The sequence below is a fragment of the Gekko japonicus genome, unplaced genomic scaffold, assembly GCF_001447785.1.
Source record: "Gekko japonicus isolate JY-2015 unplaced genomic scaffold, Gekko_japonicus_V1.1 scaffold137, whole genome shotgun sequence".
NCBI lineage: Eukaryota > Metazoa > Chordata > Lepidosauria > Squamata > Gekkonidae > Gekko > Gekko japonicus.
In genome coordinates this window covers 1,067,790-1,095,462 of record NW_015174276.1, presented here as the reverse complement: position 1 = coordinate 1,095,462, position 27,673 = coordinate 1,067,790, and the positions used below count along the sequence as shown (strand labels likewise).

The 27,673-nt window shown below is 48.3% G+C and overlaps 1 protein-coding gene across 1 annotated transcript in view; it reads right to left on the bottom strand.

The window, feature by feature from the left end:
* Positions 1-12,585: 12,585 nt before the first annotated feature.
* FBRSL1 (fibrosin-like 1) overlaps positions 12,586-27,673 on the bottom strand; it is a 197,846-nt gene continuing 182,758 nt past the window's right edge. The window contains exons 14-17 of the mRNA XM_015423778.1: positions 20,785-20,862; positions 18,391-18,474; positions 15,575-15,803; positions 12,586-13,902 (exon numbers count right to left, since the gene is read on the bottom strand). Coding sequence (XP_015279264.1) covers positions 12,663-13,902; positions 15,575-15,803; positions 18,391-18,474; positions 20,785-20,862 — 1,631 coding nt within the window. The 3' untranslated portion in view covers positions 12,586-12,662. The remainder of the gene's footprint in view (positions 13,903-15,574; positions 15,804-18,390; positions 18,475-20,784; positions 20,863-27,673) is intronic.

Here is a 27,673-nt window from a genome sequence, read left to right as displayed (position 1 = left end):
TATGCCTGTGCCAAGTCCAAGTTGCCAAAGACCCGGGCCCCTGCCAAAGTCGCCAACACGTGGTTCACCACCGGCACCGGATAAGGGTGTGCCTACAGAACCTTGTTTAGCGTGCATTTGTAATCCGCACAAATGTGCGCGTCCCCGTTGGACTTCACCGGGGTGACTATGGGGGTCTCCCACCATGCCGACACGACTGGTTCCAGAACCTCTTGTTCCACTAAGCGATCTAGCTCGGCCTTGATTTTCAGCTTCATTGCTAGTGGCAGCAGCCTGGCCTTGACGCGGATGGGCCGCACCACTGGGTCGAGATCCAGGGAGATGGGGGGCCCAGAGAAGCGTCCCAGGGTGCCATCAAAAATGCAGGGAAATTCTGCGCACACTGCGCCAAAATCCCATGACCCAACCCAGTGGATTCCATTCAGAGAGAGTCCCAGGGCCTCGAACCAAGAGAGTCCCAGCAGGCTGGAGAGAGGCCTATCCACCACCAACAGGTCAAGGGTGCTGTTAAAGTCTTGGAACTGTACCCGGAACTTGCCCCAGCCCAGCACCGCCACAGGGTTCTTATTGAAGTCCCTTAACCGGAAACCCCACAACATCTGAAGTGGCGGGTCTCCCTTCGGACACAGCAGGCAGAGCATGTCCGCTGAGATAATGGAGTAGGTCGACCCTGTGTCGATCTCCATGCTGCAGGGGGATCCTCTATAAGAACCGTGACATGCATCTTGTTGGGGCCATCAGTGGGCAAATTACAGACCTGGTGCAGCGGGAAGTGGGCCGAGAGGGTGTTGCTCCAGTGGGTGGCTCTGGTGTGGTCTGGTGGGCGGATGGTTTCTGGCGTTGTTCCTTGGAGCGGCAAACCCGGGAAATGTGCCCTGATTTGTTGCAGGTCCAGCAGACCGCGTTTCGGAAGCGGCACGACCGGCGCTCGTGGTCCTCTCTGCAGCTGCCGCATGAGGCAGGGGCTGTTGAAGGAGCTTTGCCCTCTTTGGTGACCGGCTGAGACGACCTACGACGGACCTGGTGCACCCCGTCCCTGTTCTTGGAGTCGTCCAACTCGAGCGTTACTTGTGTGCAATGGACTGCCCACCCACGGTGGTCTTGGTGTGCCTTCTCATAGGATCTGCATAGACTCCCGGAGCGCCTTTTCCAGGGTCAGGTCGTCCTGGCTAACCAGTCTCCTTCGGAGTTTGGGTTCCCGTAGGCCCAACAGGAACTGGTTCAGCAAGGTGTCCTCCAGGTGGGGGAAGGAACACCGGGTGGCCGCTCCCTGGAGCCCAGCCAAGGACTCAGAGGCCGGCTCTTCTGGCCCCTGGACTCGCACAAAAAAGTCCATGCGCTCAGCAAACTTGGTGGGCTTTGGTGAAAGGTGGTTGGTCAGCACTTTCACCAGCTCCTCATAGGACTCGTCCTTGGTCTGCTTCGGCGCGATGAAGTCCTTTAGCAGCAAGATGGTGTATATGCCACAGGACCGGAGGAGATGGGCCTTCTTCTTACCCGGGTCTACGATGTCGTGGCAGTCGAAGTAGCTCTCCAGGATCTCGAGTCAGGTCTCCCACTGTGCGGGTTGGGAGATGTCGAAAGCGGCGATGCTTTCCTGGGAGATCGCCATCGAACTGCGGCCATGTGGTGTGAGTAGCTTGGGAATGGCGGCAGCGGCGGTTGGAGCGAAGCGGGGAGCGCTGTTGCTCTCGGGGTCAGCAGGGCGATGTTTGTCGTTGCGGAGAGACGGAGCGGTGCGGTGCTGCTCTCGGGGTCAGCGGTGTGATGCTCGAGCTCGGGATCGGCGCAGTGAGCGGCGAAGATGCTCAATGCCGGTGGCGATTTTGGCGCGGCAGCTCACGGTGATGTCCGGGACCTGGTCTCTGTTCCGGAGATGAATCCCACCTTTGTCACCAGTGAAAAGTACGCAGACGGAGAGTGATTTCAGCAAAGCGTACTTTATTTGATCAGGAATAAGACGACTTTGGCCGGCTCGCAGGCCGGCTTATAACCCCTGAGAAACCGCCACCCATAGGCTCTCGGCCGGGAACCTAGCCCCCTGATTGGAGCGGGCTAGGATCTGCATAGTCCATTGTCTCTTGGAGCGAAGCTCGACGTTTGTGTCTGACCACGTGGAGCCCGAGTAGGCCACGCGGTCTGGACTGGTTACATTACAAAAACTCTATGGTTTAACGACTGTCGGGGGAGGGGCAGAGTAATTTCAGCACTTGTAAAGGAACACCGGGCAAGGGAGACAAGCAAGAGAACCTCATGTTGTCATGCTGCAGGCCCAATCAGGATCAGGCCTTTGCAGCACTTTTAAAAGTGCCCCATTCAGCCTTAAAATGGCGGCAGTGTCATGAACGAATGTGAGAGGAAGATGGGAAAACGCGGATCGGGGAGGAAGGGGCAATTTCCCCAATTGTCTTTTCCCCTTCCCGTGATTTCTCATGGCTAACTGTAAAATGCAGCTCTCCCATTCCACTCCACCCGTCAATATCTAGTTAACAAGGCCTCAGATGGAATGCACTGGCCTGAAATACGGTTTGGCACGCAACTCCCTCCCCAAAGCATGCCTCTTTTCATTATGTTTTTCCTCTCTCTCCATGCAGCAAGCACTATGGGATTTTTATTGGCTGTTGCCTCTAGTAACTGTTCCTTGTCTTGGCTTAAAAAAAAAAAGGAAGAGAGAATTATATATATAAAGGCAGGGTGTTGACAGCAGAGCTGGGAGCGTGTTCTCGAGGAGCCGCTGCTCCAGCTGAGTCTTGCTTGACTCCTAATCCTTGTGACACTTGTCAGGAAGCTGGTTGCTCGCCACCACGGTAACAGAGTTCCTGGGGACTGCTGGGGAAAAGCCAAGTCGTCTCTGTCATCTCCTGCAAGTGCTCCAAAGGATCAAGTGTTTCAGCCTGTGAAGTGAGGATGACGATGGCAACACGACGACAACAAAATCATCTGCCCTTTAATGGTTTATGCCTGAGAAAGGGGGAGGAAGAGGAGAAGAGAGAAACTCAGGCCTATTATGCACGCACGACTTCCTGCAGATTTTCCAAGCAGTAAGCCTTTAAGCTTGACTTCAGATTCTGTGCCTGGCATACGCACCATTCTTTTCCCTCCGGTGTATTTATTCTGCAGCGACAATTTTAAAAAACCCTTTTCTAAATAGGGGTGGAGCATTATTTGTGACATGTAGGGCGTGGTGGAAGGTGCTTGCTTTTTTTAAAAAAAAATTACACAGTTGTCCTATCACAGATGCATAGTAGCATCCAGCAAGCACCTTCCATTTAAATCCTGGTGGTTCAGGTTTTGAACATGCATTTTAGTGTTAGTTTGTTGAATGAAAAGGAACAGAAAGGAACCCAGGCAAAGGGGGAAACCCCACTGTTGAAACTGACCAGACTGCCTTTGAAATTGACAGGCAGCTGTAAAGCCCAGTTTTCCATATAGTGGAGCACTAGGGAATTCTCTGCTCTGTTAATGGCCACTGTGAAAAATGAGTCAATGTCATAATATGGAGGAACACAGAGTGTACAGAATGCATGATAGAACCCACTGGCACTGCAAGCTGTGATGGTTGGCAATGTGTGTGTGTGCATGGGTGCACCTGTGCAGTCACTGCCCCACACCTGCTTGGTTGCCGTAGGGCCCCAGCTTCTCGTGGTAGGGCCAGCCCCTCCAACATCTGTTCCCTTCACTCTCTGGTCACCTGAGACAGAGCTTGGGGGGTGGGGAGCTCCGCCTGCCTGGAGGCTGCAATCTGGGGCGGCCAAGGGGGGAGAAGAACCCTAGCAGAGCTCCCCAAGCACTGCAAGCCGGGCAGTCCCAGAAGGAGGGGGTTGCAGCCCGCTCGAGTCAGCAGCAATGGCTCTATGGACTGACTGGGGAGGGGGTGCTGGCTGAGCTGAGTCAGCGCCTCTCTGTTCCTTGCCTTCCCCTTCCCTCTGACTTTGGCTTCTCGGCTTGGGAAAGTGTAGGGGAAAGATGCTTGGCAGACTGGGATGCAAACAGAAGAGGCAGAGAGGGAGGGAAGAGGGAGGGGGAGGGGGAGGGAAGAGAAGAGAAGCAGAGATCCCTAGAAGAACCACAGCCTTGTGGAGGTGTGTGTGTGTGGAAGAGCGCAGGGGGAGCTGGATCAAAACTAAAAAAAAATTGGGGGCGTATTTTTTCAAAACTTTAGGCTTCCCATCCCAGTGTGTCTCTCTCTTTCCGTCTCATGTCAATTATGCTGACGACCCCCTTTCATGTTGTTTGTATGCAGCACTTAAATCCTTTTTCGGGGGGGTCACTAGGGACACTCCCATTTGCCTCCTCTTCGATCCCCCCTCCTCTTCTTCTTCTGTGATGAATGGGGGAAGTTGCCGGAAGGTGCAGAGTGGGTGGAGCAGCCTCACTGTGGGTGGTGGAGTGACCTTCGAGGGGTGGGAAAAGGGTGTGGGGGGGACATCTGAGAGAATCTGTATGCTTTTGAATTACTTTTGTCTTGGAAACGAAGCAAGGGAAAAACTGGCACTAAAGCACTCTCAGAAAACCCAGGGAAACAGTGAATGGAAAGCAAACTGAGCACTGAAAGGAGGAAAAACAATGCCGAATGAAAAAGAAAACCCAACAGACGTGCAGGGTGAAAGTGAGGCAAATCATCACTTTCTTCATGCACTATTCTCCCAGTCTCTGTGGTCTTGACTATAGAAACTGGGTGAATTCCTAGAGTGTCACCCTGAAGTGACATCACTTCTGGGTGGGTGAGAGATCTCTCACTGGCTATTATGTTACTTCTGGATGACACTCTGGGAACTAAGGGGAAATTCTTAGAGCGTCATCATTGATGCCATTTCCCCCATTTTTTTTTCTTCTGCCTACAAAAATTAGCAAGGACAGTCATGGGTGCTTGGGCTTATCTGTGGCTAGGAAAACCCATTTCTTTAAGCCCTGCACATTGGTTTTGGGAGCATTTGCCCTGGCCCTTCTGCCAAAATGGCTGCTGTGTAGCCTTACCAGGTGGCCACATACAGTGGGTGAGCTCCCACTCATGCTTTCAATTGTCCCTTCTTGATCAGTTGAGCAGTGGGAGAAAAACGGGGCGGGGGGAGGTTAAATGACATCTGGAGCATTCTAGGTTTTCTTAACCTTTACAGTCGTCACCATAGAGATTTGGTCATTTCTAGAGTGCTGCGGGGTCTGTGACACCACTTCTGGGTGATCCCCCGGAAGTGACCTCACAGTGCTCATGATGCTCCCTTCTCTTCAGGCTCTGCACCACTAAAACTTCCAGGATTTGGAGGTGTGGGGCCGGCAACCCTACTCCTGAGAAAACCAACTTCCTGGAAGGCAAATGGTTAACAGGCCTGGGCCATCCGTAGCTCTGGTGTGAGACCTTCTACTTAAAGCACAAGAAAGAAAAGGCTGGGGCTATAATTTTTTGAGGAGCCTGATGGGACAGATGAGTCTGGCAGGAGGACACGGCGCTCGGCTTTGCAAGCACCTGCGATGCCTCTGTCATCATACCACATCTGCACAGATGGCTTCTCCGTGCACTTTCAGCAGCAGGGGCCAGAAGGAGCAGAAGGAAACCCCTTCTTCATAAGCTCCGTGCAGCACTGATGGGTTTCTGCGGACGCTGTCCCTCTCTGCCCCCTCCCTCCCATCAGTTAAGGCCTCCAACCACTGTTTGGATTTTCCATTATGTTCTGAAATGGAAGTCTGTAATTTCATCTTGTCCCCCCCCCCCCGCCTCTTTCCCCTGTAATACAGAGTGTTACTAGAAACGGCGTATTCCTGATAAAATATTGATCGTGGCAGCTTTACGGGCTTGCGACGTCAGTAGGGGCAGTGGCCTTTGAAGTTCTCTGATTTCCTTCAGGATTGCTCAGGCAAAACTGGTGCTGGTGCCAGGTGGAGAACTGCTTGGCCTGCAAAAAATCCTCTCTGGAGAGAACCCTGCACGGTGCATTGGTTTCCTTCTATACAGGGAGAGGGTAATGCAGAAGCAAAGTATATGCCTCGCCTAAGAGCTGCCACCCCCCCTGACAAACCAATCCCAGATGAGAATATTTACTACTCGTCGATCCCCTTTACTTCACCCCTCCCAAGACAGCTGCTTCACAAAAACGAGACACATTTTGTGCAAGAAAGAGATCCATGCAGGGCTATTTTTGGGCAGGAACGCACAGGAACGGAGTTCCGGCTGGCTCCCGAGTTGGCCACACCCAGCAAGAACTCATTAGCATAATAGGCCACACCCAACAGCAGAAACTCATTAGGATTGGCTACATTAGAGGTGTGTGGCCTAACATGCAAAGGAGTTCCTGCTACAAAAAAAGCCCTAGGTTTTGACAACAAACAAGGTTAAGAAGCAAAAGGTGGGTGTGGCTGGATGACCAAACTTCTGGTAACGTGGGGTGTGTGTCCTAATATGCTAATGAGCTGCTCTGTCAGGGGTGTGGCCTAATATGCTAATACGTTTTTGCTGTTGGGTGTGGCCTATTATGTTAATGAGTTCCTGCTGGACTTCTTCTACAAAAAAAGCCCTGGATCCATATATTTCCACCCTCCCCTCTGAAGAGATCGGCTCCTTCGAAACAGCTCCATAGTCAGCAACTGGAAGTTCCTGCGCCATATGTGGCCCCACAAAGGAAGCTCACCTGGCCTCCCAGTTGCAAACTAGCAGCACAGCCCTATGCAGAATAAGACCCTTCTGAGCCCACCGACGTCAGTGAGTATAGCGGGTGTAGCTCTACTTAGGATTCCACTGTAAGAGGCCACACCCACCTAGAATAGACGTCCCCAACGTGATGCCTGTGGGGACCATGGCTCCCGTTGCCCCCTTTCCTGGTGCCCACTGAGTGTTTTTAGAAAGTGTCACGGACAAGTGAAGCTTTTGTCCTGAAGGGCTTTGGATTGACCACTGGATACAATGATAAAATCACTGTTCCATCAGCCTACGGCCTGAGTGACTTTTTTTGTCTGTCTCTCAGTATTCATGTCACCCTAGCAGGGGGTGACACAGAGGCCAGACCTTCGAGAGGGATAATCAACTGATTTCTATACTCTGAATGGATACCGCAATCAAGTAGGATATGATTTATAGCTGTTATTTCCCCACTGCCACGTGGATATAACCTGAGCATGCTTGCTTTACGTAGTGCCCGCTGGTAACCGCTGAGGGTAGTATACATTGACGTCTGAGGGTAAAAGTTCTCTTTTTGGAACAGTTAGATTTTTCACATATTCTGGCATCTTTTTGAGAGGTGGAGTTCCAAGAGCTGAAGAGCTGTTATGTCTGGACCTCGGAGCGGTGCTTAAATAATTGAGCTTCTCAATGCAACCACTGGATATGAACGTCTGTGCAGTTTAGAAGGCATCCTATTAAACAGAGTTTTTGCCTGAAATGTTGAACAGTTACTGGTATAATTGTGTGTAAACTTGCTCCCTAACATTTTATGGTTGGCTCTGCTTCCTGCTGCAACCATTTTGTGGTTGATTTCTCTTCCTGTGTCAGAATTTCAAATGTGCCTGCAGGCTTAAAAGTTTGGCGACCCTGGCCTAGAGGGATGTGGTGGTTCTTAGGGATGGAATTTGTTTTTGCAGATGGGGGGGGGGTAAGGGAGCCTTGGACCATCACAAACGCATTTGCCTCAAGGTGGCTCTTTCAGTTGCTGAAAAAAGTTCCTTTCCCCGGGGGGGGGGGGGAGAGGGAATTCCCTGCTTCCTGCTCCCCGTCCACCACTGCTCCAGATAGTGGCATGAGAATATTTTTTTCCAATGTAGTGTTGCTGTCACTTCTGGTAGAAGTAATATAGGGTAGCTCTAGGAATTACCAGAAATTCTGTAGTTTTACCATAGTGTTTCCAGTGATTCCTAGATGTACCCTATGTTATTTCCATTTTTTAACCAGAACTGGTGTGGCACCACAGTTGGTGTTGCACCCCCCCCCCCGCATATCCCCACCCACAACCCTCTCACCAGTCTTCAGGAAGCAGCTTGGGTTTGGGTTTGGGTTGAGGAGGAAAGATGGAAAGGAATGAATGCCTGCAGCCCTAGGGAATAATGAAACAGCCTGCAGTCTGCACAGCCTTTCAAGCTAAGCCGATCAGATTCCTTGGCCTTTGTACGACCAGTGCGAATTTAAGAGGCTATAACCCCTCCTGAAAGTCTCCCCTTAAAGGCAAATCATGTCTATTGAAGTATGCATTTTTACAGACTCATTTTTCAGTACGTTTCCAAATAATCGTGAGGTGAACTGGCTTCTGCGTCTGTGTGCTTTAGGAAAACTGTCCCAAATTGCACTAAAACCTCTATGTCATAATTTAGTAGAAGAGTAACGTTTCTCATTCTTATTTCTGTAGGAATGATTTAGCTACATGGAGGGAAGTCTACTGGCAAAAATGAGAAGGGAGTGACTTAATCAGACACACATGAAATTGACTTATATTGCGTCTGTTAGTCTATAAAGGTAAAGGTTCCCTTGCTCGAAAGCCAGTCGAGTCCGACTCTACGGTTGCGGTGCTCATCTCCGTTTCAAAGCCGAAGAGCCAGCGCTGTCCGAAGACGTTTCCGTGGTCATGTGGCCAGCATGACTAAACACCAAGGCGCACGGAACACTGTTACCTTCCCACTGAAGTGGTACCTATTTATCTACTTGCAATTTCTTGCTTTCGAACTGCTAGGTTGGCAGGAGCTGGAACTAGAGACGGGAGCTCCGTCATGCAGCACACTCGGGTCTCGAACTGCTGAACTACCGGCCTTCCACAGCCTGCAGTTCAGCATCTTGAGCCACCGCAGCTCCTCTGTTAGTCTATAGAGGTGGTCAAAACTGTTTACTCTGACAGCAGCTTTCCAGGGGCTCAGGTAGAAGTCTTCCAACATCACATACTATCTGATCATTTTAACTGGGGATCCTGGGGATTCAGTCTGGGACCTTCTGCCTGCAAAGTAAGGACCGAGCCACAGCCCTGTCCCATTTGACTTCTTCAGTTTTCTGTTCACACGAGGGGAGCCCATCACAAGGTTTTATGGTGTCACTCATGACGTGGAGTTTTCAGGGATGCTTAGAAGACCTTGCCGCTCAGCCTATATCAAAACCCAAGCATATCCTGTGCTCCCTGGAGCCTGGCTAAGTTATTCTCTCTTATGTTGACTTCTCTGCAACCCAGTTGACTTTTTTTTGCTGGGTGTTAGAGGAATCTTGGTTAGAATTTCAAAATCATAAGAGATTGGATTTATACCCTGCCCTTCACTACCCAAAAGTGTCTCAGAGTGGCTTACAAACACCTTTCCCTCCCCCTCCCCACAACAGACACCCTGTGAGGCAGGTGGGGCTGAGAGAGCCCTTGACAGAAACTGCTCTTTTTCAAGGACAGCTCTTATCAGAACTATGGCTTGCCCAAGGTCATCCAGCCAGGTGCAAGTGGAGGAGTGGGGAATCAAACCCGGTTCTCCCAGATTAGAGTCCGTGCACTTAACCACGACACCAAACTGGCAATAGTTCCAGCATGGAGGGTGGACACACTCTGTAATTGCCTTTTTCCATTAGAGGCATGGATAAATCTGCTGCACCGTCTGGTCCCATTAGTTGCTGGGTCCAGCATGACAAGAGCACACGTTGCTGAGTTCTATCCTGACTTTAGTTTGCATACCAATGAAAGAAATGGACTGCCTGTAAGGGTGATGATGTGTGGCAGACCCCACCTGCATAAAGTGAGTTGCAGGCACAGAACCCCCCCCCCCCCAAACAATGGCCACTGGGGGTGGTTATAAGCCGAGTGAACTAGTCCGGTATGTACAGCAACAGGATTTCAAAGTGGAGACCTGTGGTTTTCACTAGTGATGCAGCCTTCTTTTGGTACTACATTAGCTGCCTCAGACTCGAATGATGCATGCTCTGAAGTGAGTGGGGGTCATAAAGAGAATTTATGTATCTGAAATTTACAATGATATAATTGGTTATCGTTTTTTAATGGACCCCTCGAATGAGATTCTAGCTATCAAGATAAAAACATTATCCTTTCTGTACGGGCGCTATGCCCCCCTCCCCCAGTCCACAACATACGCCGTATATGGTATTCAAATGTATCTCGTTTCCCATTTTTATTTTAGTATCTTTGTTCCCTATGGTGATGGAAAGAGCTGTCAGCCGACTTATGGTGACCCATAGGGTTTCCAAGGTAAGGGACAAAAGGAGGTGGTTTGCCATAGCCTGCCTCTGCGTAGCAACCCTGGACTTCCTTGGTGGTCTCCCACCCAGGTACTAACTAGAGTGGACCCTGCTTAGCTTCCAAGATCTGCTGAGACTGGGTTAGCCTGAGCCATCCTGGTCAGGGCATTGTTCTGCATACTGAATACTTCCCGCCCCCCCCACTGAATCACAAATCTCTGGAGTTTGATGTATAGGCCTGCTTTATCCATTATCGTGTGGATATCATGGCTTTCTGGCATCTTCAGTGCTACTCTGAGTCCTGTTCACAACTTCTGTACGCCCATGGTTGAACAGCAGGCTTGAACTAAGCAAGTGGCTTAAAGCAAAGGGTCACCTCCTGGTTGAGCCACACAGCTATTTATTGGTGTACGGACCCTCTGAATTTGCCAAAGATTTTATCACCGTTAACAGGCCGAGCACGTTTATCAATAAACCATTTACTCTCCCTCTCCCTCCCGGCAGTGGCTGTGACTAGATCTGACACACAAACACTTAAATACCTTTTTCATCCAAAATCAATGTTGTATTTATCTCCAATGATCTACAAAGAAACTGAATGTTTAAAATTACAGGGAATGGGGGCGGGGGTAGAAGGGAAGGAAATACAGAAATCCAAAGAAAGAAAATGTTAGCAGATGTTTAAGTTAACTGGAGAGCAGAAACCCAGAATAATGTAAAAACATGAATACTTGGGGGGTCGGGGGAGGAAGGATGGTACAGAATGTCAATACATGGATACCTCTCGAGCTGGGTACGATACACAGATGAAAGGAGGCTGCTGAGCATATCTCCGTACATGAATGCGGTTGCCACGGGACCACCAGATTCTACATGCATGGTTCCTCTGTCTGTTCTACCAATTTGCTGTTGGGGTGGTGGCAGCGGCTGCAGAATAGCCAATGGGTGTGTGTGTTTAATTTCTTAAAATGGGTTCTGCGTGCTATTGGATGGCACTGTGGCAGCCGCAAAATTTACATATGAAAAGGAAAACTGGAAATCAGATTTAAAACAATGGCCCAAAAAAAATAATAATCCCAGTTCAAGGCAGGGTTTTCACTGAAACATACACTGGAGGGAGAATGAGCATTGAAAATGATGGGGGAATGTGTATTTTGTTTAATTAGCCATTTGACACACACACACCCCGCACTCCTATTATTCTTGTAGATGGTTTTTAATAAGAAGACTGGGAGATGAACAGACTCTGCCTGCCCACACCAATGACAGGCCGGGGGGCTGGGGGGGGAGAGCAGAGAGGAGCTGGGGGGGGAGGGAACCGATGAGGGGATCTGTCACATCAGTTCCATCTGGACTGCAGAAGCTTGTGTCCGGGCAGGTCATTGGGGTCCTGCCCTCCTCCTCTTTGGACTGTACGAAGAAACCAAACGGAAAGAAACTAGCCCTGTCAGGTTTCCTTGCTTAATCAGACATGAGGTCCCTTCGCTTCCTTCACCCAAATTAGTGCCATTTTCTTTCCAAAGACATGTTTGTTCAGTTTTGCATATATTTTTTTTGCAGGGGGCTATATCTGTTTTCCTTCCCGTCCCACCCACCAGAATGTGTTTGCATAGTTGAAAGCCGTATGCCACAATCCGCTATTTGAGCGGGTTTTTTTAATATATATAGATTTCCCCCCCCCAAGAAGTGACAAGGACGTATCGGAATAATATTAACAAATAACCAGAAGAGTGGTTCTAGAAACCATTTTTTATAAAGTCTACCTATGTTAAGAATTCAATATTGGTGTACATTTATATTAACAGAATATTTACATATCGTTTTCTTTTTTTTGTTGTCATTTAAAACAAGAAGTCAAAAAAATTCTCATTTCTTCATAATATAAGGCAAAAAACAAACATAGGTTTTGTACATTATTATTATTATTATTTTAATATATATCTGTAACTTCAGTTCCAAAGTACCAAGAGAAGTGAGTGGCCTCAATTCGGGAACCTCACAGTGGACTGTAAGAAACTGCAGTATTTCCATAAATAATACTTTAAGAAACCCTGGGTGGCTTTTGTTTTACTTAAGGATCTGAGGCCACTAAATTCAAACTCAAAACAAATGCTTTTTTTTTTTAAGTGAATAAAGAGCAGAAAATTAAAAAAAATACAAATTCATTAAAAATGTTTCTCACATTTGGGAAAAAATGTACAAACTTGGTAATTTAACTCAGTACAGAAGCAAAAAAAAAAAAAGGATAGAAAGAAAGAAAGAAAAACCCAACAAGAACAGAACAAAAAAAAATCAAAGACCTATATATTAAATTTCCATTTTCAACAACCGTCTGGTTGGCAGGTTTGTAGCCTATGACCCTTCCCCCGTCCCACCCCCAAATTATTTATGGAACTGTGCTTAATTTCTACAAATTTTACAGTCTTTAAAAAAAAAAGTTTACAGCAGTGCATTTTTAAAAGGTATTTTTTTCTCCCCTCCTCCTATATTTACAGGCGAGTTTTAAATTCATCCTGCGTGTTAGGGATTATCGCGCCTCAACTTCTTTGGGGTTCCTAGAAGGAGAATAGTCTCTTGATTCTGAGTTTGTGAGTGGAGTAGTCCGGCGGGGAGAGGAAGGTCTTGTACTATTGGCTGGTACCAAAGGGGGCGGGGCACTCAAAGCGGCTGTGGGCGGGGGGTTCCTATTTAGGATTCCGTTGTGCATGGCTGCGGAGGGGCTGAGTCTGGGGTAATGCATCCCACCAAGATGAGGCATGAAGGATGGCACGTGTGCCAAGTGACTTTCGATAGGGGATGGGTGCAAGTGCTGCATCCTGGCACGCTCCAGTTCTTCCCGTAAGTGCAACCGCTCCCTCTCCTCCACTTGTCGAAGCCTCTCCTGCTCACGCCGTGCTTCGAGCAGGTTCTCGTGGTTATAGTCGTGGGGCTCTCTGTCTCGGTAAGAACGCTCATGGTCGTAGAATCCAGAAGTGGTGGGGAACCTGTGGATGGGTTCTGCTCGGAGCTGGAAGTCCATTCGACGGTGCAGGTCTAAGCTCCGATAGGCATCTCGTAATGGGTCCCTCACTGGGTCCCAAGAAAACCCAGGATGGGGCAGCCTCTCCCTGCCCGACAAGGGATTCATGCCCATTAATGGGGTCATCATTCTGCTTCGGTCCAGGACATTCATGTTGTTCATCTGATGGACGCTGCTCATGGAGAGAGGCATCGTGGCTGCCATTGTATGGGGCAGTGGTAATCCATGCAAGGAAGGTGGCGGTGGGTGCTCAACAGTTCTGGAATGCTGTGAAGGTTCTGAGCTCACAACCAAAACGTCCCCATCCTCCTTGCGCTCCTCTTTGACCTTGATGTCGTTTTTTATTTTCTGAAGGTCAGTTGGAAGCTCGGGCTTTCTTTCAATGTCCTTGTTCATTAAATTGCTGAGTTTCAAGCTCTCGCTCAGTGCAGGTTTGCTGTAGGGAGATACAGACTGAATTACTGGCTTTGTGTTGTCCTCTGAGGATCTCTTGTCATGGCTTGGTGGTTCCTTCACTGGAGAGCGGCTTTCTTTGATCTTGTGCTCCACGATTGGAGGAGGGTCCCTCAGCCGGTCGGGAATGTCTCTCTCTGGTTCTTTAGACCTTTCTCTGTCACTGAGTCCTACTTGTCTGGTGGGTTCGTTGGAGGTCAGGCTGTTGCTACGGATGAGGTTGCTGATCTGGTGAGTCACTGGAGCTGAAGCTGGTGAGGATCTGTTTGAATGTCTGTTTTTGTCCAAAAGATCCCTGGAGGAAGATATATCATATGGTTAGCGTGCTGCCAAGTTATGACAGGTCTAGTTATATGTTGTCAGTAATATCCTCATTGTAAAGGAAGGAAATTGCTGGTTCTTTTCCAGCAGCCACAGAAAAGCTAACATCTTTGGAACCCAGTTGGAATGACTATAAGAACAATGAATACCAAATGCCTGAAAAGAGCGTAATGTGAAACAAGAAAACTACGCCTGAAATAGGACACTTGGCTGAATTTAAACTTTAGTTGCCTGGGCCTGAAAGTTTCTGACCTTGAAATCTTTGTAAAATAGCTGAACCAAGTAATGCTTGCAATAAGAGAATCATACTGATGATTTATAAACACTCTCTGTGCTCTAGACTTAAGCAGGATGGGGCACTCAAGCCAAAACAAGCAAAAATGTATGTTGGCCTGTCAGGGTTGTGTTGTGTGTGAGAGACAAATTATTAAGGAAACTCAATGGCTATGATCAGACTGAATAATAAAAATCATACCCAATGAGCAACTACCGAATCTGCATAACATAGCATCTTTTTTGGGGGGGACCGTTTCCCATGATTCCCTTTGGCAAGGAGTAAAGAACAGTAGCAAGTTATACACAATCTTATAAGGGTATAGTTTGACTTGCAATCCTTCGGTCTCATTTGCCTTTGGAACTACAGAAACAATTTGGCTGCCACCCTGACATTTGGCTGTGCATCTGAAGACTTTTCCTGCCAACCTCTTGAGGAAAAAACAGAAATCCTCCAGTTTAAAAAAAGAAGAAACTGAGCAGCGATACCAAGTTTGGTCCAGCTGACTCCCGCTGCAGAAGTAAGCATTTCTGCGCAAAGTTCTAGGACATTTGATTGAATCGTCGTCCTCACAAGCAAAATTAGAGAGCGGATGCCAAATGAGGCTTAGAAATCATACAAAATTCCTCAGCAGCACATTTATTTGTTCTCCTCCCTTTTTGGGGGGCCCTACAGCTAATCATCTCCATCCCCTTGAAGGGCCATTTTACATGTTACAGCTTTGCACGTGGAGGCCATTTTAAATCACATGTTCAAGAACCAAGCAATAGATAAGATTCAGCTCAGTGCTTAAACAGGGCAATTTTCACTATCTCCCCCCCCCCCCAAACTGTTCTGTTTAAATGTGTACGACATTTATCGGAAGAACAGTTCGCAAGGCGAGCGGCTATGTGGGAACGGTTCCCCCTGTGGCCACAGAAGTTGTATGTAGCAATTTGTAGTGACTGCAACATGCAAACTGGATGCCAATGTTCCATTCCAAAGCTAGAATTTAAATGATTCAAAATGAGACTCCTTAATGTATTTAATTAAGTGCCATCAAGTTGCAACCCTCACAGGGTGACCCCTGGACCATGGGTTTTCAAGGTAGGGGACGAGCAGAGATGGTGGGTCATCTCGCCTTCTGCCACGTGGCCTGGTCCCCGGTCCAGGGACTGACCATGGCCAGCCTGCTTAGCTTCCAACCTTTGATACGCAAACTGGATACAAATGCTCCACTCCCAAGTTGACTTTAAATTATGCAAACGAGACCCCTTATGGGATATTTACTTGACACACTCTAAATGCAACATACGACTTTCCCATACATAAATAATAAAAAACGAAACAAAACTGAGGTCATTCTCCACAGCATATAACTTTTCCCATTCACCTCTCCTTGTCTCTGTCCTCTTTGCTTGTGGAAAGTTCCCTCTTCTCTGACTCCCGGTCTCTGTCATGATTCGTCACTGAGGAGCTCCGCTCGGAGTCACCGGGTTTGGGCCACTGAGGGGGGGTCGGAAACGACGGTGGTGTCCGGTGGAGTCTGTTCCATGGCTCGTGTGGATTGTTAAAGCTCTGGAGGTTTGGCCCTTCTTTGTGGGCAAAAATGCTGTTGTGACCTGGAATTGGGAACAAAGGGGAAAGACCTGGTTAACTCACTGCCTTCCCCTTTGAACAAAAGAGGTCTTGTCCCACATCAGTTCAGCAAAAAAGTGCCAATTACCAGCACAGTTTTTCCTTTCAAGGCTGGAGGGGGGGGAAAAAGACACTTAAAAAATGGTAATAGCAGGAGAGCTCTGATAACCGGGGAATGAAACAGCAGCCGTTTCAAGTCTCTGCAGAAAAAAAAAGGCTAACTCCAGATCTGAGTAACTTTGTGGAAGTAATGAGGCTGTTCGCTCTGAAGATAAGAGGCAACTCCCAAATCACCCAGTTCCCCTACTGTGATATCTGTGGCTAAACTGGCACTGTTATCGCTCCCCGCCACTGACATTAACAAAGAGAATGCAGCTAGTTAAAAACGATCAGCCACCTGCAGTGGGAAGCGGTGATTAAGATCTTTGATTTTGGGGTGAACAGACTAAGCCCAAACATAGCGATTCGCTCTCTCTGTCCCTGGCTCACTGGTACAGATCAGTCACTTTGGTTCCCTCTCCAGCCAGCTAACGCTCCTTCCCTTAAAAAAAAAAAAGAAGAAGAAGAAGCTCCTATCGGCAAATCCAGCTGTCCTCCATATAGCATTCTTTTCAGGAGAGCACGACCTACTGGGGGACTCTTTTCAATACTCAAAATAACCTCTAGGATGAATGGAGGGGTAAATGGCTGGGCTCTGGGAGGGGGCTGGCTCTGGGAAAGGGGCTCCTTTCTAGGCCTGCCAGGTAAAACAGAATCCAACAGCCCTTTTGGCAACCATCTGACAGGATGCAAAGCAACATTCCCTGGCGACAGTTTGTACAGCTCTACCGTCCCAGAGACAACGCATGTGACGACGGTTCCTTTTATCACACCAACTTCCTTTATGAAGAGTCAGCAAGTTGTATTTTTGAAGCCTCGTTCAAACATAACGAGTCCCAACCCAGCGGGCTCTTCTCCCAGAAAGACTGGCCCAATTGTATCCTTTCAACTCTCTTTGCAACTCTCATGGCTTGACTCCTTCAATTTACTTTTTGAAAGGCGCTCTCATGAGGCACGGCTGTGGTCAGGGATCCATAAATATGGAACACAGGAGCTCAAATAACTTTCGGCTGACCTTGATGCGATCAGTGTTTGTGGGGATTTCTACGGTTGCCTCTTATGACTGCATACAGTATCTTTGAATGGGCTGGCTTACACCGTGAAGACCTTAAAGCTGCAATATCCCGCATCTAGGTTTGCTTTGAGTAACGGTGCCACGGGTAAAGCCACTGTGACACAATAGCACACGTGACACGTCCACATGGGTGCACTCTTAAGAGTGCCAGCCATTGCCTCTAATGCAAAACAGGGAGGTGGTGGGCTCTCCTTCTTGGGAGGCCTTCAAACAGAGGCTAGATGGCCATCTCACAGCAATGCTGATTCTGTGAACTTAGGCAGATCACGAGAAGGGAGGGCAGGAAGGGTTCAATCAGTGCTTAGTCCTCGTGGCCCTTTCTTACACACCCAGGGAAATGCTGATGGCCACTTTGGGAGTCGGGAAGCAATTGTTCTCCAGGCCAGTTTGGCTGGGGATCCTGGAGGCTTTTTTGTCATCTTCTGGGCACGGGTCCTTGGGGTGTGTGTGTGTGTGTGGGAGAGGTATTTGTGAATTTCTTGCATTGTGCAGGGGGGGGGTTGGATGAGATGACCCTGGAGGTCTCTTCCAACTCTATGATTCTATGATTCAAGTGAATTGATATTACTCAGGACAACCAGACTGGGAACCCTTAGGTGCAGCCCTGACTCCTGGATTGAGATTTTCAGTGCTGCAGCACCCATTAGTGTTTCTTCTGTGGAACTGGGGGTCATTAATGCTTGAATTAAGCCCCCAAACGAGAGGACTGGCTTAGTGTGAAAATCCAGGAGGATTTCTGGACATTACCAAGGCTTCTAGCTGAGACAAACAATTTATAGTTCCAATATTATGGTTTTAGGAAGTTTGGCTGGTTTCATAGAGCACAACCCCACACCTTTCAGAATCAGTTCCAATGAGCGGACCGAAGGGACGGGAAGAAAATGAAGATGTTAACTGGGCGCCTTTCTCCAAGATGAGAGCAAAGGGAGGGGAAGCACAGTAGCTGGGTGGACACATGGAACTGCCTTATACTGAATCAGACCCTTGGACCATCGATATCAGTATTGCCTACTCGGACTGGCAGCAGCTCCCCAGGGTCTCGGGTAGAGGTCTTTCTCATCACCTACCTACTACCTGGTCCTTTCAACTGGAGGTGCTGGGGATAGAGCCTGGGACCTTCTGCATGCCAAGCAGATGCTCTGTCACTGAGCCACGGCCCACCCCACAGTGGAGGAAGGATGAAGGGTAACTTGTGGAAAAGCTCCCACCACAGAGACCTGGAACACTTAGGTGCAGTGTTTTGTTTTTCCCCAAAAAGGAGGATGGAGGTTAGGAATTAAAGAGGTTTTTTTTTTTTTTTTTAAAGTTTAAATAAAACCACCGGCAGCTGCTTTCAATGTGAGCATGTGGTTTCTCTAGAGAGGAGGTTTGTCTGCAGTAACCCAGCCAGTACTTACTCAGAGTATGACTGCCTAATCCTCCAAAGGCATTGCTGCCTAAGTTCCCAAGGCCGCTGAAGGTGCTTGACCTGCTAAATGGATCTGGAAAGGCAAACAGGGTTTTAGCCGGCATTGAGCCAAGAATGCTGGAGAAACGAAACGCGCCCCCTCCTCCCCTCCCCCTTCTCTCTCTCCTTCCCCCCCCCCTCTTTTCTTTTTTATAAATAGTCTGAATCCAAGTAGGATTAGGCCGGACTTTAAGCTGATCCTTCTCATTGCAAGGTTCTTTACACAGAAAATTCCCAGCATGTTAAAAATGGGGAAGGGATTTTGAGCGCTTACTCCATAAAACAGGTGCTGGAGCTAAGCTCCAGGCGTGCCAAAGGGAGAGGGAAAGCTGGAAGTTAACAGCCCAAGAGCCGAAATGACAGGCACAGCTACTGAGCTGAAACCAGATCCACCTGGAATCGCAAGGGCAGAAGGGAAAGCTGTAAACTGATTTCTGACATGATTCCCCCCCCCTTGTGTGGTAGGTAGGCAGGAGAAGCTACGGCCTTTGCAGAAACCTCAGGGGGGCATTAAATGCCCTTTGATATACTGATCCTCTCTTTCTCTTTGGGATTGTGTGTGTTAAGTCACACTATATAGGCCCAACTATGAAGCAAGAATTTGACACAGCTGAGAAACTGCAGTATAGGATAACAAAGGACTCCTGTACAAGTAAGATGACACTGGAGAGAGGGAGCCCCAGAAATCGCCAGGCCTTTGCAATGCTGCACTGTGGCGCATGCACAAATTAGACCAAACCAACCACCCTAAATGGCTGGGAAAAGTCTGAGCGTCTGCAACAGGGACAAGTTTGGCACTGCTAGGAAACTTTGGCCGCCCTACGTTCAAATTGCCATTTCTTCGTCATTAAAACAATGATCAACACATGCACAAAGCATTGTTCACTGGCGTTCAGAACTATTTCTGCTCCTACGAACTGGCTTTGAACAAGGACGGCAAGAGACTGGGAATTTCCCCATTCAGAGGCAGTTCACCTCCAGTGACTAGATGTTAGAGATACACGACAGGAGATAGTTACCAGGCCCAGAGATTAGGAGCTTGCAAAGGCAGTATGGGGCCTTGTTTTTAATATCATGATGTACTTTTAACTGTGAGCCGCTTCGAGCAGGACTCTGAAGAGGCAGCACAGGAATACCCTAAATAGAATCTGGGAAACCCAGGTTCGAATCCCCGTTCCGCCATGGATCCTCCCTGGGAGACCTTGGGCCAGTCACCTTCTCCCAGCCTAACCTGTTTCACAGATTTATTATTGTGAAGAGAAAATGGAGGACAGGAGAATGCTGTTTGGGTTCCCACTGGCAAGAAGTGTGGCCTACAAATACCTAAATAAATGAGCTGTCTTGTCTGTGTCTGAACCTTTGGTCTGATGTGGTAAGACAAATGCTTACATTTTAACACACACGTGAACACATGAAGCGGCCTTATGCTGAATCAGACCCTGGGTCCATCAAGGTCAGTGTTGTCTACTCAGACTGGCAGTGGCTCTCCACGGTCCCAGGAAGAGGTCTTGCACATCATCTGCTATCTGATCCTTTGAACGGGACACACTGGGGATTGAACCTGGGACCTTCTGCATGCCAAACTAGTACTCTACCACTGAGCCACAGCCTCTCCCCCTTTGTTCAGAGGCTGTACGGAAACACGGGGTGGGGGGAACCACCTGTTGCCCACCCTGATGGATGATAAGCCTCCTTAGAGCATTATCTGGAGAGCAACTTATGAGAATTTGTGCACTTGTTTGGGGTAATTTTAACTGCCCTTTTTTTGTTTGTTTGCCTCCAGCCTAGTGGAAGCCAACACTCAAGCTTAGAAATGGGCACATAGCTAGAGAAACGTCACTCCGGCACCACCTCTGCACAGATAGAACAATGCCTCTTTCTTCCTGTCCCTTAAATGTGAGCACCGCTGAGGCTGTCTGGCACGACATACGGGAGGATTAGAGAGGATTCTGCAATCCAAATGGGCACTCTATTTCTGTTTTGGAGGATAGAAGTCATCATTGTGGGATTCTCAGGAAGACTGGCAGACTTTCCAAAGGCAACTAATAAGTGCTCCAATACAAAAGACGCCCCCACTTGCTTTGGAAGTAGACGGCCTTAGAACTATGGCAATTAGAGAGGACCGTTTTTGTCTGATCAGGTTATCTTGCACAGGGAGGCATCTATGAACGGTTTTCTGACGAGACTAGGGACGGTTGCTTAGCAATTACTAGCCGAGGTGAAGCCCCTGCGCAATCCTCAAACGTTTTAGGGTTTTTGAGCATTGTTGATCCACTGGAAACCAAAACATCCAACATATTAAACGTATTGATAAATGTGAAAGGTAGGGTTTACTTACACCTACCTGCCAGGTGGCTAGTAGGCAGGAAACTGCTATGGTGAGGCGATGGTCCAAAGGGCGTGGTGGCGGGATGGGCGGAACCTGGGGACAGAATATGTCATACTTTCAATACACTTGCAAAAAACAACCCCTGGAAAATATTTATCCGCTGTGTAGCTGCGGTGGCTCAAGTGGTTAAGACGCTGAACTGCAGGCTGTGGAAGGTCGGTAGTTCAGCAGTTCGAGACCCAAGTGGGCCGCATGACGGAGTGAGCTCCCGTCACTAGTTCCAGCTCCTGCCAACCTAGCAGTTCGAAAGCAAGAAATTGCAAGTAGATGAATAGGTACCACTTCGGTGGGAAGGTTACAGCGTTCCGTGCGCCTTGGTGTTTAGTCATGCCGGCCACATGACCACGGAAACATCTTCGGACAGCGCTGGCTCTTCGGCTTTGAAACGGAGATGAGCACCGCAACCCTAGAGTCGGACTCGATTGGCTTTCGAGCAAGGGAACCTTTACCCTTTACTTTTAGGAGGTGAAGGGTTGTATGCGACCAGATGTTTGGCTGGTGAAACAGGGAGAAGATGGGATTTCCTCTGACCACCAAAAAGGCTATGCTGGGGATCATGGGACCTGCATGGATAAAAGTCGTGTGGGATGTGGGGCTGTCGTAAAGGAAGTGACATGCAGTGGAAAAGCGGACGGGATCCAACCCATAGTCACGAACTGGCCTGTCCCTGATGTCTGCTCGTGATCCTCCCACGCAAGACACACCGCAATGAGTGCAGAAATGCGGAAGGACAAAGTCTGAGGCCACGAAATGTGACCTGTCTTGGTGGGTTAATACTGAGCATTGATATAGCACTTTCAAAGTGTTTTCACCGTACGTCAGCACAACGTCCTTCTTATGACACCTCTCTGGGATGGGAACCCAGGACTCCCTTTTTCTATACCGCCCTGAGCCCTGCCTGCAGGGAAGGGTGGTCTAAAAGTCTAAATTAATAATAAACAAATAATAAATACGGCCTACGGCGGAATGTGTGTGTCTGTGTGTCTTGAGGTTAGGAGGATAATGGCTTGCCTGAGACCACCCGGTCAGTTTGAAGCGGAAATGAGATTTGAACCAGGAACTTTCTGGCTCCCAATAACACTCTTAGCTGCTCTGCTACATCGGTGACAGTCGCTTGCTAAGATCCTTATTTGCATTTTTAGCTAGCTGCTAAGCCTCTTGAGGGGGGGGGAATGTTTGAAGTTTCTGCTAACAAAAAGCCCTTCTGTTTGATGGTTTGTTTTAAACAAACTGGGAGCAACCACAGAACCCTGGGGCCTGTAACAATCCCCACTTCACCCATAAGGATTTTCTGAAAGGGGAGAAAAATCCATATTTCATTACTCTCTTTAACCACCCTGACTGCAAGTATTAGGGTCTGGTAACTTGCACTGTGCCACGTGAAATATGCATCCTTAGACACCAATGAGCTGCCACTAGGTAGGCCTTCTTCACTCCCCATAATTTGCTTCTCATGCTCCTTTTCCTACATCATTGCACTTGATTCTCCCATATCCCAACTGCCCATGCCCCAGACTATGACATTCTTAAAACAAAAAACCAGCCCTCCAAAAGAAAATTAGAAATTTCTTCTCCTCCAAGCAGCAGTTTAGGAATTTGGCACACTATATACACACTTATGGAATTTACCTGTGTGCATGATCAGCAGAGAACTGGTTTACCTCCATACTGCATGGTACGGTGGTGACTAGGATCTGTTCAGATTACGACTCCAGGTTCAAAACCCTAACTCTGCCATGGAAGCCTGCTGGGTGACCTTGGGCCAATCACATACTCTCAGCCTAATCTACCTCACAGGGTTGTTGTGAGGATACAGTGGAGGAGAGGAGAAGGATGTAAGTCACTTTGGGTCCCCATTGGGGAGAAAAGTGAGGCATAAATGAAGTAAATAACCCTAAGTAAAATACTGAGAAAGAAGAGAATAAGATATTGGATTTATACCCCGCCCTTCACTACCCAAGGAAGTCTCAGAGCGGCTCACAAACTCCTCTCCCTTCCCCTCCCCACAACAGACACCCTGTGAGGTAGGTGGGGCTGCGAGAGCTCTGACAGAAACTGCTCTTTTTCAAGAACAGCTGTGCCAGAACTGACTTGCCCGAGGTCATCCAGCAGGTGCAAGTGGAGGAGTGGGGAATCAAACCCGGTTCTCCCAGATTAGAGTCCGCGCACTTAACCACTACACCAAACTGGCTCTGAAGTTCTGAAGTGCCTCAACATGGAAGGCACTGGAGGGTCAGGGGAAGAATTAGTTCCAAAACTGTGGCAGCAGGGCTGGGTAGGCTGTGGATAGAAAATGGACTGTCCCCCTGCTCCCAGGTCTGCTTTAACAGACAAATGCTCTGCTAACTTCTTTTGAGCTGGTTCAGAATTCTGCCCCTCATTTTCCCCGCTTACACACATTACAGCAGTACTGAACGTTTTGGGGCTTAGGAAACACCACCACATTGATATTTCCTACAGACCAACCTGGGCACCGAGGTCTTTATCCGAAGTCCTCCTTTGCGTGTCCCATTAATCCACTGTCAGGACTACGGTGGGTGCAGGTGACCACAAAGGAGGGGGGTTTATCATGTGAAACACCATCATTTTGGAATGCCATGCCGAGGAAGGTACCTTCCTCTTCTCTATCAGTGTTGTGTGTATTGTTGGAAGTCAGTCGTTTTTTAGTGCGTGCATGCATTAGTGTTTGTGGAGCGTGGATCCAGGCTAAACTCCATTGGTGGAACAGAACATTCCTGCTTCCTCCCTAATGTCGCCAACGATCCACAAAAGGCTGCTCCTCGGGGACTGGGGACCCTGAGGAATAATATGGCGGGGTGGTCTGTGGTTGGATGGGGAAATCGCTAGAAACTGCCAATGTTGTCTGGATTCAGCCCTAGATCTGCTAGATTTTGGGGGTATGAGCTTTCCTGAGTCAAAGCTCCTTCATCAAACACACTTTACAAAAGGCCAAGAGAACGATCTTGGGGCAGAGTCTCACATCAAAAAGCTACCGGTTTGCCGTTGTGTATAGGATACAGCTCTCCTTAGTTTATCACGCTATGTGAGGTCATGAAATAAACAGGGTCACAGCCCAGACCTTAGTGGAAAGCAGAAGACAGCTCTGAAGTAGGAGACAGCTGCGTGTTCCTTCCCAATCCCCCTTTTTGAATCATAGAGGTGGTTAAAAAGAATTGAGTTGAGTTTGCCTCTCTGTGACTCCTCATCTCAAAGGATGGCCAGGCTCACTGGCCTTGTGGGATAAAGCAGGCTATCAGCTCACTCTGAGGCTAGTCAAACTAGCGTCCTTTATCAGCGATAGGCAGAATCTGATATACAAGTGAAAAAGCATGGGATGTATAAATGATAAATGGTCCACTGGGGTCGATAATCCAGATTATCCTTGGGCATTATCTATTTCCCTGCAGCTTTCCCAATCTTATCTAGCCCCCTCCTGGTTTGCATTTGTTTCGGCCACAGCCATCTGAAGTGTGGATGTTTGTGTGTGTACCCCCCCCCCCCCCCCGCCCCACAACAGCATTGGCAGTTAGGTGTGACAATTTGTAAAAGCTGAACTCTTCCAAACTATGGAGCTATGTGCTAAAGCGCTACATGAGGATGTATCTAGTAATCTGGATGAACAAACTGAAGTTCTGCAAGAGGTCTCATTGCAGGCCAGTGCAACCTGAAGATGGAAATGAGGTTCCGATGTTCAGCGAATTACTCCAGGACTTTGGAGGGGGGAAATGGGAGTTTCGGAGAAGGGGTGGGGGAGAAGTGAGTGTCAGAAGGATCAGACCAGAGAGCATTCACATTTACAAGCCTTCTCTTATTACGAATTAACCTGGTTTCTAAAGTCCTTCTGAGGAGGGTGTTCTATACAGCCAAGTATTCCCACGCAAGCAAGTGGCTTGTTAAAGACTGATGTGCACGGTGTCTGCATCAATCCATACGCAAGTCATTGTACACTCGGAACTGAATGCGCATATTCAGATGTCTGTCACTGCAAAAACTAAAGTTACCCTTATGTATCCATATCTGTAAGAGCACAGTCAAGTCCTCATCTGCCTAAATCTGTGAATCGGGGTAACTCCGGTGCTTGAGCTAGTGGTGGTTGCCGCAGGGAGCCACTCTGACCCAACTGTTGAGGTGGTGAATGCAAGAAAAAGCTCTGGGTCTGACCACTGTGGCGGAGAATGCTGGGAGGGGCTCCAGACCCGGCTACTGCGGTGGAGGATGTTGGGAGAGGCTTTGGGCATGGCCACCATGGCGGACACCAGAAGCCGCTCTGGGCCCAGCCACCATGGCAGAGGATGCTGGGAGAGACTCCCAGGCACCAGGAGCAACTCCTATGCCCCGCTGCTGCAACCACCGAGCTCAAAGGTGGGTGGTGGGGCCCAGAGCAATGGCCAGGCTAGGCGATGGGACAGGGAAATGGGATCCCCCCCTGCAAATCTTGCAGGCTCCCCTCTTGTTGGATTATACTTTCAACAGAGTGGCCACTGAGATGAACCATGGCCGGTGAGACGGGGTGGAAAATTTTCTCATGTGGTATTTTTCCATGGAAGATGTTCTGCCCCACCTATATAAATATGGTCCATTTATCTATAGTTATCAGGGCTGCTGCCCTGCATATCGATCACGCTAGATGGACTGTGGAACCTGAAGCACGGACAAGCCCCACTGCTTGTACATGGTCCAGGCTTGTACAGGGTATATTTGCCTCCTTTTGCTAACGCTACTTAACTATTTCTAATATTTATTTAAACTTGAATAAGAAAATATTCAAATGTTCCGGGAAAAATCACATCACTGCCCATGGCTTGACTTTCACGAGAAAATGCTGGTTAATGAGATTGTGCACAGACTGGCACTACCACTATTCCTTCCTTACGTGGTCATTTTCCCCATCACATCGTGGTGGTGACCGTGCGGGCCTGGATCTTGGCCCTCACCATGCTTTGCTTCCCTCCCCAGTTGATAACCCTGGCGCTTTCCCAAGGCCCTGTTCGGTGGAACCCTTACCACGTGAATTTGCCAACCGAGAAATCCCTTCATATGTTAGATGTGTTCTGAAAACAGAACTAGCTGAACCTCCAGGCAGACCTCACTGTGGGATGATCGAAAAGTGATCGAGTGAATCGGGTCTAAGCAACCAGAAAACGAATTAAGGAAACTCGAGAGAGAGAAGACGCCACAGCTAAGGGGGACCTGGTGTTATCTATAAACACTGCAACTTGCTCTGCTGCCTCAAGATGGATGGAGACTGTCATCTCCCTAATCCTTTAGGATTTCAGGAGGTGTATAACGGATGGGAGATTTCTTCAAAGGAGACGGCTTACAAACTTGACTACGTGGGGCTGATAATAAAAAAGAGAAAGAAACGAGAAATGAAAAGAAGAAATCCTCCGTAGAAGGCCAGGGACAACAGCGTGGGCTGTCAGGAAGTTATTAAATATAACGTTTGCCGGGGAGCTGAACATCCATCCCGGGGACAGGTGGGCCTAAGATAACTTATGTCTTTCGCAGTAACAAGGCAATGTGGCAGAACCCATGATTCACACCAACTATACTTTGGCTCGATAAGGTGAGGAGAGAGAGCCTCCAATACTGTAAAGCAAAAGATTTATTCATCTCTACATAACAGCTGCAATGTTTGTTTGCCCTGCTCTTCCCTGATAGCTCACTTTATTTAGATTTAGTGTTCAATGACTCCTGTGATTAATATACTCACAGATGAGTTGTGATGGGGTTATTTATCTGCCCCCCCCCGAAATGAAAGGCTTCTATTAATTTGCCTCCTTTAATAAATCTGTCTCACATGCATGCATGCACACACACGAGGACCGTCACCATCCATCCCAAACATATGGAAAGACCTCACTTATCCCAATGCCGGACGTCATCACACTTGCAGATCTGTTTTTCAATACAGAAAATTCTCACGCTTCTGAAGCAAATCAAATGAATTCATGTGAACGAATGAGGTGTTCATAAAAGTACTCAAAAGCAAAGCCCAAACTGGATATCATGATTCTCTACAAGACCCAGAGGCAGAGGAATCTGTTTACTGCATGGCCGCGATGCCCAGTGAACCACAAAACATAAAACGAGAATAGAGTTCTGGTAGCCAGAGCCCTACAGTCTTTCTTTTTTCATTTCTCTCCTTCTGGGAAGCATGCTTTGGGCTCTCATTACGACTGAGACTCTGTCTTAATAACACAACTGTCTGCAAAGTGTTTCCCAACCTGTGGGCCACAAAGCCTCTGAAAGTGGGTTACGGGCCAGCCCTCCCTAAAGCCCCCCCCCCGCCCTTTCCAATGCTCTCTTTTGTATTTTGAAAACCAAGATCTGACCCTGGAAACAGTATCTTCCATGTCATACATTAGCTGGTGTCTTTTCTTCACTGCATATACATGCTGGTCAAGTAAAACGTGTCCTGCTGGCTGCTAGAGTGAGTTTCTTAGAATCTTAGAGGGGATTAGAGGGAGTAATGGAGAAGGGAAAGGTGGTCAAAGGCTGGAATGTAACCTCTATATGCAAATGTTCCAAATCCTTTGGAATGCCACTTGCTTGGGGTTCGTCCTGGGGGCAGCTGCGCCCCCTTGTGCGATGTCTGTTGGTTTCTCAAAAACATCTGGTTAAGCCACTGTGGAAAAAAGAATGCTGAACCAGATGGGTGCCATCTAGTTCTGCCACAGTCATCGTTTGTGCCTAGGGCGCCAAGCTCTGAGTGGGTCACCATGCCAAGTACATTTGGACTCGTGGGTCAGCGTACCCAAGAGGTTGAAAACCGCTGTGCTGAAGGGCTGAGACTCAAGGGAGTTTGAGAAGGTCTTCCAGTCTAGCCTGGTGTGCGAGATAA